Raw genomic sequence first — 13,498 nt, 5'->3', positions numbered from 1 at the left:
TCATAACAGAAAATCTAGCTGGTCAATATACATTAAGTTAGAGTGATAAAATATCTTGCAGAGATGTAGAGACTAGGAATACATGCTTAACAATAAATTGCTGCATTTAAGGAAAATGATCTAGTGACATGTTAAAGCTTTACCTCACCTAGGAATTTATCTCATAGAGATACAAGTACCAGTAAGTGTACATACAGTGTGTTCAGTACAGTACTGCTTTTTTTGTTGTCACAGAGGACTGGAAACAGAGAAGGTGAATACCCTTCTCTGAAGGATGTTTTAATAAGTCCACACCACAGAAAATTATGCAGTCATTAACAGAAAAAATCAATGAAAGCTAAGATGCACAAAAGCATGTGTAGTATTTGATTTTCGTTAAGTCAAACTAACAAATCTTTAGAAATGTGTATTTAAATATGTGTAAATGGAGAACATATACAAAACTTTACTGTGTTAATGTATGTTATAGAGAACGGATGGACAGAGAGTAAAAGAACGATCCAAAAATAAAAAGGGGTAAACACGTTCTTTAAAAAGTGTTGGCCAAGCACATCGGCTCACTCCTGTAATCCCAGCATTTTGGGAGGCCAAGGTGGGCAGATAGCTTAAGCCCAAGAGTTTGAGACCAGCCTGAGCAACATGGCAAAATCCCATTTCTACAAAAAAAGTAAATAAAAATAACAAAAGTTAACCAGGCGTGGTGGCGCATGCCTGTAGTCCCAACTATTTGGGAAGCTAAGGTAAGAGGATTGCTTGAGCCCGGGAGGTCAAGGCTGCAGTGAGCTGTTATGACACCACTTGCATTCCAGCCTGGGCAACAGAGTGAAACCCTGTTAAAAAAAAAAAAAAAAAGATGCTGATAGACTTGAATAGACATTTCTCCAGAGCAGATATACAGGCAGCTAAGATACCACCTCATACCTATTAGGATGGCTTCTGTCCAATAAATATATAAACAAGGATAGGCATGCACCTATAGTCTCAGCTACTCTGGAGGCTGAGGCAGGAGGATTGCTTGAGCCCAGGAGTTCAAGGCTGTAGTATGTGATGATGATACCTGTGAATAGCCTCTGCACTCCATCCTGGGCAACGTGGCAAAACTCCGTCTCTAAGGGAAAAAAAGTATTGGCAAGGATATGGAGAAATTAAAACCTTTGTGCACTACTTGTAGGAAGGTAAAACGGTATAACCACTGTGGAAAACAGTCCAGCAATTCCTCAAAACATTAAAAATAGAATTACCATGTGATCCAGCAATTTTGCTTCTGGGTATATTTGTAAAATAACTGAAAACAGGTTTCAAAGAGATATTTTACACCCCTGTTCAAGCACCATAATTCACAATAGCCAAAAGGTAGCAGCAACCCAGGTGTCTGCTAATGAAGGAATGGAGAAACAAAATGTGGTATATACATGCAATGGTATATTAGTCTTAAAAAGGAAGGAAGTTGCCGGGCGCTATGGCTCAAGCCTGTAATCCCAGCACTTTGGGAGGCCGAGACGGGCGGATCACGAGGTCAGGAGATTGAGACCATCCTGGTTAACACGGTGAAACCCCGTCTCTACCAAAAAATACAAAAAACTAGCTGGGCGAGGTGGCGGGCGCCTGTAGTCCCAGCTACTCGGGAGGCTGAGGCAGGAGAATGGCGTAAACCTCGGAGCTTGCAGTGAGCTGAGATCACGCCACTGCACTCCCTCCAGCCTGGGCGACAGAGCGAGACTCGGTCTCAAAAAAAAAAATAAGGAAGTTCTGATACATACTACAACATGATTGGATCTTGAGAACATTATGCTAAGTGAAATAAGCTGGTAACAAAAAGATAAATACCATATGATTCTACTTATGTGACCTAACTAGCATTGTCATATCCACAGAGACAGAAAGAGACAGAATGGTGGTTGCTAGGTGCTAGGGGAAGAAAGTAGCAGGGACTTGCCCTTTATTAGGTATTATGTAGATTTTCACTTTTGCAAGATAAAGAGTTCTGGGGACTAGTTTCACAACAGTATGAATGTACTTAATACCGAACTGTACACATAAAAATGGCTAAGATGAAAGTTTTATATGTATTTTAGCTTTTTTTTTTTTTGAGACAAGAGTTTCACTCTTGTTGCTCAGGCTGGAGTGCAATGGTGCGATCTTGGCTCACCACAAGCTTTGCCTCCCAGGTTCAAATGATTCTCCTGCCTCAGCCTCCTGAGTAGCTGGGATTACAGGCATCTTCCACCACACCCGGCTAATTTTTGTATTTTTAGTAGAGACGGGGTTTCACCATGTTGGTCAGGCTGGTCTCAAACTCCTGACCTCAGGTGATCTGCCTGCCTCAGCCTCCCAAAGTGCTGGGATTACAGGTTGAGCTACCGTGTCCAGCTATGATTAAAAAAAAAAAAAAAAAGAAGAAGTTGATAACATGGGCTGGGCACAGTGATTCATGCCTATAATCCCAGCACTTTGGGAGGCTGAGGCAGGCGAATCATGAGGTCAAGAGATTGAGACCATCCTGGCCAACATGATGAAACCCTGTTTCTACTAAAAGTACAAAAACTAGCCAGGCATGATGGTGTGCGCCTGTAGTCCCAGCTCCTCAGGAAGCTGAGGCAGAAGAATCGCTTGAAACTGGGAGGCAGAGGTTGCAGTGAGCAGAGATCGCACCACTGCACTCCAGCCTGGTGACAGAGTGAGACTCTCTCTCAAAAAAAAAAAGTTGGTAACATCACATCTATGCAATAAATTATTTAAATAAGTACATAATTAAGAAATTAAAACCATAAAGCAAGCTAAAACATTTAAATAATTTATTATCATTTATTATTGGTACAGCAGATTTTCAAATACAGGACTAAAGATTCAGATTACTGGCCAGGTGCAGTGGCTCATACCTGTAATCCCAGCACTTTAGGAGACTGAGGCAAGTGGACTACTTGAGGTCAGGGGTCAAGACCAGCCTGGCCAACATAGTGAAAACTGTCTCTACTAAAAATACAAGTTACCCAGGTGTCGTGGCGTGCATCTGTAGTCCCAGCTACTTGGGAAGCTGAGGACAGGAGAATCACTTGGACCCAAGAAGCAGAGGTTGTGGTGAGCCAAGATTGCACCACTGCACTCCAGCCTGGGTGACAGAGCGAGACTCCACCTCAAAAAAAGGAAAAAAAGATTCAGATTACTCATAAACTAGCTGAACCTTCATGTTTTTTTGTATGAATCCTAAGATTTCCTCTAGAAAATTAGGATCCGAATCAAATAAGGCAAGGAGAATGGTGATTTTCTTACATCCATGAAAAATTCTGTGATGATGATGGTGTGGTTATGTTAAGTAAAAATAATAATTTTATTCTGCCAGTAGAATAGCTTTTTAAGTTAATTTTTAAATGTTGCCATTTCTTTTTAAGAGAAATACCAGTAGACAGACAAAGCCACTCAAAGTTCAAGTTATGCATTCGTCTATCGTCGCACATCAGAATTTTGGTTTGAAACTTTTGTCTTGGCTGGGAAGTATTATTGGATATTCAGGTAGGTTCATAAAAGTTCATGCCAATTGTCTATTAAAAATGAGCTTAGTATACCCTTGCAAAACTGTTTTGGAAAAAATGTCAACTGGAATAATTTCCTGCTTTAATTTTACATTTTAAAATACCATTTCAGAATATCTTTATGCAAGAAAAAATCTTTTGTTTAACAAATTTTGTCCTACTGGATATTTTTTATATGCACACAAAGGATTCTCTATTCAAATAAATGCAGGAAACATTGGTTTAAACAATTGTAAAGGACATTAATATGCTAATGTAATGCAATGTACATTTCACAAACGATTTTTTTTTTTTAACTTTTTTTAGTGGAGCATTTTGCGGAACTCTTCTACTGAGTAAGCTGGAAAAATGCTGCTGTAAATAACCTAAGTGATTAGCTGTTTAAATGATAAAACACTAATGTTGATTTCTTTGTTTTGACTCCTACAACTTTTGGTTACCAATAACTTGAACTCTGAAAGTTTGCAAATTGGAAGTTACCAATTTGTATTTTTAAAAAAATTTTCGACTGGGTGCCATGGCTCATGCCTGTAATCCTAGCACTTTGGGAGGCCAGGGCGGGTGGATAACCTGAGGTCAGGAGTTCAAGACCAGCCTGGCCAACATGGCAAAACTCTACTAAAAATACAAAAATTAGCTGGGTGTGGTGGCATGCGCCTGTAATCCCAGCTACTCAGGAGGCTGAGGCAGGAGAATCACTTGAACCCGGGAAGCAGAGGTTGCAGTGAGCCAACATCACGCTGCTTCACTCCATCCTGGGCAAAAGAGTGAAACTCGGTCTCAAAAAAAAAAATTCCAGAGTCTGGAAATTCAATCATTTTTCTTTATGTAATGGTAAGAATTAAGAGTCCTCATATCCGCAGCCAAAAATACAAGCCTGGTGTGTAACATAAAGCATAAAACAGAGATCGATATAAGCTGTTATGCTATTCTTCAGGCAAGACTGTGGATAAGTGACATTCAGATGTTTACTGTAAAGAAAAATTTGAATACATTTGTGTTGAAGGGCTTTTAAAAAAGAACATTACTACACAGAACTGAGAGCTGAAAATACGGAGGTGTGGAAGATTAAGAGAATGTGTTTACTTTAAAAGATAATTTATAAGTTATCTTTCCAGGCCAGCACGGTGGCCCGCTCCTCTAGTCACAACTCTCTGGAAGGCTGAGGTGGGAGGATCCCTCGAGACCAGGAGTTCATAGACTAGCCTGGGTAATATAGGGAGACCCCGTCTCTATCTAAAAATTTTTTTAAAAGAAAATAAACATCTTTCCAATTATTTTTCTTAGCCCTATATTCTTTATTTTGATGTTTTCCATTGGATACCTGCATGCCAAGTGTTATGCTACAGTATTAATGAAGAATATAATGGAAGTAATGTCCTGCTGAAAATTTGCTTTGAGATATTTATCAATAATTTATATATTCCTATTTAATACTTACATAGGTCTTCTCTTTAGTCTTTTAAAGGATTTCTGTTTGACAGCTTTTATAATTAAAAGTTACTCCATTTTTAAATTTTTTATTATTTTGCATGCTTGAAAAAAAGGAAAACAGTGATTTAAATTATAAAGTATGGGACCAGGTGCAGTGGCTCACGCCTGTAATCCCAGCACTTTGAGAGTCCAAGGCAAGTGGATCACTTGAGCCCAAGAGTTCAGACTAGCCTGTCCAACATGGTGTGAAACCCCGTCTGTACTAAAAATACAAAATTTAGTCAGGTGTGGTGGCGCATGCCTATAATCCCAGGCATATGTGTGTATATATGTATATATATATGTGTGTGTGTATATATATGTATGTATGGAACAAGTTAAAGTTTTAGTTATTTTAATGCTTATATTAATATTTGAAGAACATTTCTAAAGTTTAATTTAAAAGGTTGTAGTAATGTGTTTTCCAGGGTCTCTCACATGGCAAGTCCACAATAAGTTTTTGTTTAATGAATGAAGCATTTTTTATGAAGCATTAATAAAATGTACTGGTATATATTATAGTGCAGAAGTCATGCATTCCTCATTTTAAATGGTAGCATGTTTTGTATTTCAGTTATGGAATGTATAACACTTTTACTGTAATCTGCTTTGATGAGTGCTTAAAGAACAATATTAAGTGGTTTTTGGATGTTTTTCTCTTTCATTAAATTCATTAAAGCGCAAGAGATTATTGCCTTTATGACAGGCATATGTTTTGACATTCAGGAGTAATAGTGTATGATGTGAGATTTGAAATTCATTTCCTTTTTGTTAAAATATTAATAAAACAGTTAAGATGTTTGCTTTTTCTGAATAAATTTGACCTTTAATAAAACACTTAAAACTCTACAGATCCATTTGAACATCTGCTAAAATGTCACTTTAATATTTGAAGTTGCTATCTCATTACTATTTTTCCTTCTGTTTAAAGATGGCCTTCGCCGGATTTTATGTCAAGTTGGTTTGCAAGAAGGGCCAGATGGTGAAAACTCTTCTCTAGTGGACAGACTGATGCTTAGTGATTCCAAATTATGGAAAGGTGAATCTTTTAACTACTTTTAAGGTGTGGAGGAACCTATATAACTAATTGGGATGTGAAACTTTATCATTTGGGAAGATGTTTAATAAATGTATTTGTACTTTTTAAAATTAACATTGCAGTCTTAGTCTTTGAAAAATATAGATTTGGTGGGGGAGGGGTCCATAATCCAACTTAAATGGATTTTATATTTTGTTACAGAATTATGTTTAGAAAATTTGGTTTTATAAACAGATTGCAAATATTTTGTGCTAAGGAAAACAGGTATTTTGCTCCTTTTTTGAAGGAACAGGATCTCACTCTGTTGCCCAGGCTGGAGTGCAGTGGCATGATCATTGATCACTGCAGCCTCGAACTCTTGGGCTCAAGCAATTCTCCCTTCTCAGGCTCCCTAGTAGCTGGGACTACACATGTATACCACCATATATGGCTTACTTTTGTTTTTGAGGCTTAAAATACAAGCCAATCTCAGTGGTGTGTGCCTGTAGTCCGAACTACACAAGAGGCTGAGGCAAGAGGATCACTTGAGCTAGGAGTTTGAGTTCAGCCTGAGCAACAAAGCAAGACCCTATCTCTTAAAAAAAAGAAAAAAAAAAAAAAAGTTGTGTTGGCTGGGCATGGTGGTTTACACTTGTAATGCCAGCACTTCAGGAGGCTGAGGCAGTAGGATCGCGTGAGCCCAGGAGTTTAAGACCAGCCTGGGCAACGCAGCAAGACACTGTCTCAGAAGTTTAAAAAAAAAAAAAAACCCCACTGTAGATCACATAAAACTTGAGAAATCTAATTGTTTGGCGTGTCCTTATCTTGTACCATGATCTTTTTCTACAAGGTGCTAGGAGCGTATATCATCAGTTGTTCATGAGCAGTCTGCTTATGGATTTGAAATACAAGAAACTGTTTGCTGTTCGATTTGCAAAAGTAAGTGGCTTTTCAATTTTCAAAATAGGTTATGTATAGAATAACTATGCCCATAATTATATCTAGGCTTCAAAAAATTAGCATCTAATAGTAATATGTCAATATGTTGATATTAAATTCTAAGAAACTTAATAAATCTTTTCATTCTCTATCAGTAGAATAAAATTATAGCAGTGAGACTTCTTGTTCATCACCTCCTGTGATAACATGAGTATCCATCTATTATGCAATGTTTATGAAATAATAAATGAAGACTTTAAACCTATGCCATTGTGAATTGTGATATATTTTCTATTAAAATTCATATAAGGAAACTAATCGCAGTTTAAATGACATATATATGGATATGATTTAATAAATATATTTGTGCATTTTAAATTAACATTGCAGTCTTAGTCTTTAAAAAAATACAGATTTTTTTTTTTGGAGGGGTGGGCGTGATCCAAATTAAATAGCCTATATATTTTGTTAGAAAATTATATTTAGAAAACTTTGATTTTATAAATAGATTGCAGCTATTTTGTGCTAAAGAAAACATGTATTTTGCTTTTTTTTTTTTTTTAAGAAACAAGGTCTCTTCAAAACTCTAGGTTATTGATATAGTTGAATTAAGTTCTCCCTTTTAGCAGCATGTGCGTAAGCTAGCCACTTATTTTTTTTTGCATTCACCTGAACTAGGAAGTATATGAGAATCACTTGGAGAGCTCTTTCAAAATACATGTGTTGTGTTCCATTCTCAAATCTACTGAAACAGATCAACCAAGAATGGGGGCCCAAACGTGTATGCTTTGGAAGAGTCATCAGATGATTCTGATATGATGCAGAAGTAATGAAAGTCTGACTTCATCAGCAACAGTGTAATGCTGCTGTGGTTTAACTCTACCGGCGTGCAGTGACACCTGGGAGCTTAGCTGTTACTGCCTACTTGGCCTGGTAAACTGCCATTGTGCTCCAGAAGAAAGAATCAGTATTTGTACAGGATTCCACAGATTCCATAGTGAATCAATATCTATAAAGGATTCTATTGGTAGAAATCATTCCAGTTATTGTTCTTATAGCAGTATTATCTTCTTGACTTCCTCCAGCACTGACTTTTCATTATAATCCTTAAACATTTGGTCAATGTGGATTAGAGGTGAATCTCCCCCTTGTTGTTTAGAATTACCAGCAGTTGCAGAGAGATTTTATGGAGGATGATCACGAGCGAGCAGTGTCGGTGACTGCTCTGTCTGTCCAGTTCTTCACTGCACCTACTCTGGTGAGTAGTGCTTGCCTTTTCTTTGTAACTGATAGCTGGCACTCCTTGCCTTTTTTTGCCTTCTTAATAGAACTATGAGCGTTTGCAGAGTGATTATGTGACAGATGACCACGACAGAGAGTTTTCAGTCGCAGACCTCTCGGTTCAGATATTCACGGTTCCTTCACTTGTAAGTACTGAAAGACTAGAAGAACTTTCTTGTTTTCCATTAACAGAAGTAAAGCCTTAAAATAATAGAGAACTAAAGTCTGTATATTCCTGAAAAGAGTAATATTTTATTAATGGGTGATCAGACTTCAAACACCTTCAACTATTCTTTTTTTTTTTTTTTTTTTTTTTTTTTGAGACGGAGTCTCGCTCTGTCACCCAGGCTAGAGTGCAGTGGCCGGATCTCAGCTCACTGCAAGCTCCGCCTCCTGGGTTCACGCCATTCTCCTGCCTCAGCCTCCCGAGTAGCTGGGACTACAGGCGCCCGCCACCTCACCCGGCTAGTTTTTTGTATTTTTTAGTAGAGACGGGGTTTCACCGTGTTAGCCAGGATGGTCTCGATCTCCTGACCTCGTGATCCGCCCGTCTCGGCCTCCCAAAGTGCTGGGATTACAGGCTTGAGCCACCGCGCCCGGCCTAACTATTCTTATACTAGAATATAACCTTGAATATCAAAGTAATCTGGTGGGGCGGGGGAAGTCATTTAGACTTAATTTGTACTTTCTCTTCAGAGTAAAGGAGAGGAAAACAATCTGTACTTTCTCATAGTACTTCCCTGAGATTTTGAACTGATTAATTTACATTAAGCCAATTGATCACAAATTATCCTTGACATTAGAATTAGACAGCATATTGTACACCGTCTCACAATTTGAGAAGTCCTCCTCTCAACTCCCTCCCAAAAGGGGAGATGTAGCTAAGGCAATTGAATCATGATGATTGGGTGGTCTTTTACTGAGCTTCACAAGTTGCCCATGAAGGCATCATTATGTTTTAGCTCTCTATATATAATTAAAATTCATGTTTAATTTGTTCAGCAAATTTAAGAAACACCTATTTATTGGGCACAGTTCTAGACTTTGAGAATGTAACAGTAAACAGTAACAAATGTGACCCTTCCCTCATCAAACTTACATAGTGGGGAAGAGTTATATCAATAGTTAATCAGAATCACAATGAAAATTTGGTTGGTTTGAGAGATAATAACAAGAGACCTGACCTTTTCCCACAGTTCAGGGCTTCTCTAAGAAAGGTGCCTTTATGCAAGGGCATGAGTGAAGGTCCATGCAAAGGGACGAGCAATTGAGAAAACTAGGAGGAGTAGGGGAGCATTACCTCTATGGCAAATAGAGGAAAATGAGGACACTTGAAGATTCTTGAACCTGGAGTGAAACTGTTTAGGTTTAAGAGCATTTTATAGTTACTTTATTAATAAGGCATATTAAAAATAACTGAATTTTTTCCCATGTTACTTATATGTTAAAGGATATATTCTAATACAGTGGAAGCTGTCTGGAGTCTGTTTACCGGTTAATGAGCTATTATGATAGGCCAAATTAAGGATTTTGCATTTTGTCTTAACGTGAGAAGGCATTAAAGAGTTTTAAATGGTATTTACATAATTACATTTGGGATTTTAAAAGATCATGATGTCTGTAATTTGGAGAATAAATTTGGACAGGGATAAAAGTGAGTGTGGGAAACCTAATTAGATGCTAACGCAATGACCCGGGCAAAAACTGATGGTAACTTGAACTGGGATGCTGAAAATGAATATGAATCATGAGGGATATTTTTAGGTGGTGAAATCTACAGAACTGGCTAAGTGGGTTGAGGGTTGTTGGACTTGCTGACGAATTGGATGTTGGGTTTGAAGGAAGAATATAAGGATGATTTGAAAGCGTCTGGCTTGCAGCTGAGTAGATGTTGTACCACTTGCTGAATGATTAGCATTTGTAAAGAGGGAAAGTGATGCTTTTAGTTTAGTCAGGGTTGAGTTCCAGAAGCCTCTGAGATGATCCTGTGTGTTTCGTATCTGTGCTTCCCTCCATTGATCTTTTTGTCCATTTCCATGCCAGTACCACAGTTGTAATAATTATTTATAGCTTAATATTCCATTTTGACATCTTAAATCCCATTTCATTTGATAGCTTAAATCTCCTTTATTATTTTCCAAAATGTTTTCGCTTATTCTTAGGCCTTTTTCAAAAAGATGAAATAAAATCAGATTGTCAGTTACCAAAAACCACATTAGAATTTTGACTGAAAAGATGTTGTATTTGTAGATTAATTTAGGAAGCACCAACATCTTTGCAATATTGAATATCCCAACTAGGAATATAATTTGTCCTTGTTTATTCAAATGTTATTTTATGTTCTTAGTAAAAACTTCATAGTTCTCTCATTATAAACGTGTGTATATATTTTTTTTTTCTTTTTTTTTTTTTTAAGTTCTTGATCTCGGCTGGACTCAGTGGCTCACCTCTGTAATCCTAGCCGAGGCAGGTGGATCACCTGAGGTTAGGAATCTGAGACCAGCCCGTCCAACATGTTGAAACTCCATCTCTACTAAAAATACAAAAATTATCCGGGCATGGTGGCGCATGCCTGAGGCTGAGGCAGAAGAATCACTTGAACCCGAGAGGTGGAGGTTGCAGTGAGCTGAGATCGAGCCATTGCACTCCAGCCTGGGCGACAGAGCAAGATTCCGTCTCAAAAAAAAAAAAAGTTCTTGATCTGTCACTCAGGCCGGAGTGAAGTGGCACGATCACGGCTCACTGCAGCCTTGACCACCTGGGCTCAGGCAATTCTCCTGCTTCAGCCTTCCAAGTAGCTGAGACCACAGATGCATGCCACCACACCCAGCTAGTCTTAACATTTTTAAATTAAGGTTATATGTTTTGTATTTTTGATGCTATAGCAAACTTTTTATATTTTTAAACAAGCTATGGTAGTATGTAGGAAAACTACTGATTTTTATATGTCCATCTTATATCTATCTGGTCTATCTAGATATATATGTATTCAGATTAAATAGGTTCTACCAAACTCTTTTCCATAATGGTTGAACCAATTCATACTTCTGTTAATAACGTATGAAAGTGATAGTTGCTCCACATCCTCACCAACACTTGGTTTTACCAGTCTTTTAAGATTTTATCTATTCTAGTGGGACATAGTGGTTTCTCATGATTTTAATTTGCATTCGTCTGGTGATGTTGAAGCTGAATTCTTTTTTATATGTTTATTGGCATTTGGATATACTCCTTTGTGAATCCCTGTTAAAGTTGTCCTTTGATTATCTATTGAGTTGTCTGCCTTTTTCTTACTGATTTGTCAGAGTTTTTCATAGATTCTGCATCCATACTCTTTGTTGGGTATATATGCTACATATATTGTTTCCACTCTGTGTCTTGTCTTGTTTACTTCCTGAATATTAAGTGTCTCCTTTTATTTATTTATTTTATTTATTATTATTTTTTTAAGACAGAATCTCACTCTGTCCCCCAGGCTGGAGTGCAGTGGCATGATTTCAGCTCAGTGCAACCTCAGCCTCCTGAATAGCTGGGACTATGTGTGTGCCCAGCTAAGTTTTTGTAATTATTGTAAAGATGGGATTTCACTATGTTGGCCAGGCTAGTCTCGAACTCCTAGCCTCAAGTGGTCCACCTGCCTCAGCCTCTCAAAGTGCTGGGATTACAGGCATGAGCCACTGCACCCAGCCAGGTGTCTCTTAATGAGCCAGAATTCATAATTATAACATGTACTAATTTTGTCTTTTTTTTTTTTTTTTTTTTTTGAGACAGAGTCTCGCTCTGTCACCCAGGCTGTAGTGCAGTGGTGCGATCTCCGCTCACTGCAGCCTCCACCTCCTGGGTTCAAGCAATTCTCCTGCCTTGGCCTCCTGAGTAGCTGGGACTACAGGCATGTGTGACCATACCCGGCTAATTTTTTTGTGTGTATTTTTAGTAGAGATGTGGTTTCACTATGTTGGCCAGACTGGTCTCAAACTCCTGACCTCAGGTTATCCACCACACCTGGCCATACTTTTTGTATATTGTTTAAACAATTTTTGTGTATCCCAGGGTCACAAAGATATTCTCCCATGTTTTCTAAAGGCTTGTCTTTCCCATTTAAATTCCCAATCCATCTATAATTCATTTTTGTGTATTGTATGAAGTAAGGTCTTGATTTTTTTTCCCCCTACATAGTTATTCAGTTAACCTAGAAGTGTTTATTGAAGATATTTTTTCACCTGTTGCATTTCAGGAGCACCTTTGTCATAAATCAAGACCTTTATATGTGTGTGTCTGTCTTGTCTATCTTTGTGCCCCTGCTACACTGCCTTAATTATAGTAGTTTTGTGAGTCTCAGTATCTCATAGTTAAATCTTCCCGCTTTATTCCTCAGAGTGCCTTGGCCATTCTTTTTTGTTTTTGTTGTTGTTTTGAAATGGAGTTTCGTCATTGTTGCCCAGGCTAGAGTGCAATGGTGCGATCTCGGCTCACTGCAACCTCCGCCTCCCAGGTTCAAGCGATTCTCTCGCCTCAGCCTCCTGAGTAACTGGGATTACAGGGCATGCGCCACCACACCTGGCTAATTTTGTATTTTTAGTAGAGACGGAGTTTTTCCATGTTGGTCAGGCCGGTCTCAAACTCCTGACCTCAGGTGATCCACCCGCCTCAGCCTCCCAAAGTGCTGAGATTACAGGCGTGAGCCACTGCGCCCGGCCAGCCTTGGCCATTCTTAATCCTTTGTATTTCTGTATGAATTTAGATTCAGCATATCAGCTTCCATACACACGAAGAAGCCTTCATATATTTTGATTGAGATTGAAATTAACCTCTCCATCAGTTTAGGAAGAATTAGTATCTTTGCAATATTGAGTCTTCTGCCCCGTGAACTTGATGTATTCCTTCATTCATTTAGTTTTTTTAAAAAATGTCTTTCAATAATTTATAGTTTTCATTATAGAGGGCTTCCCACTCTTCTTTTTTTTCTTTTTGAGGCAGAGTCTTGCTCTGTCGCCCAGGCTAGAGCACAGTGGCACAATCTCGGCTCACTGCAACCTCTGCCTCCCAAGTTCAGGCAGTTCCGTCTCAGCCTCCCTAGTAACTGGGATTATAGACACCCGCCACTGGCACGCCTGGCTAATTTTTGTATTTTTAGTAGATACAGGGTTTCGTCATGTTGACCAGGCTGGTCTCAAACTCCTGACCTCAGGTGATCCACCCACCTCGGCCTCCCAAAGTGCTGGAATTACATGTGTGAGCCACGGAGCCTAGCCCCCAT

The 13,498-nt window shown here is 38.6% G+C and overlaps 1 protein-coding gene across 6 annotated transcripts in view; it reads left to right on the top strand.

The window, feature by feature from the left end:
- Nucleotides 1-13,498, top strand: part of UBR2 (ubiquitin protein ligase E3 component n-recognin 2) — a 123,315-nt gene that overhangs the window by 38,819 nt on the left and 70,998 nt on the right. For 4 of the 6 annotated variants that reach the window (XM_026455484.1, XM_026455483.1, XM_026455486.1 and 1 more), the window contains exons 7-10: nt 3,390-3,510; nt 5,935-6,042; nt 6,872-6,960; nt 8,289-8,387. In XM_026455484.1, coding sequence (XP_026311269.1) covers nt 3,390-3,510; nt 5,935-6,042; nt 6,872-6,960; nt 8,289-8,387 — 417 coding nt within the window. Of the gene's footprint in view, nt 1-3,389; nt 3,511-5,934; nt 6,043-6,871; nt 6,961-7,840; nt 7,894-8,119; nt 8,219-8,288; nt 8,388-13,498 lie in introns of those variants that run through there. The other 2 variants (XM_026455488.1, XM_026455487.1) reach the window with 2 other exon arrangements.

The sequence above is a fragment of the Piliocolobus tephrosceles genome, chromosome 5 (genome assembly GCF_002776525.5).
Source record: "Piliocolobus tephrosceles isolate RC106 chromosome 5, ASM277652v3, whole genome shotgun sequence".
Classification (NCBI taxonomy): Eukaryota; Metazoa; Chordata; class Mammalia; order Primates; family Cercopithecidae; genus Piliocolobus; species Piliocolobus tephrosceles.
This window is presented reverse-complemented; position numbering and strand designations above follow the sequence as displayed.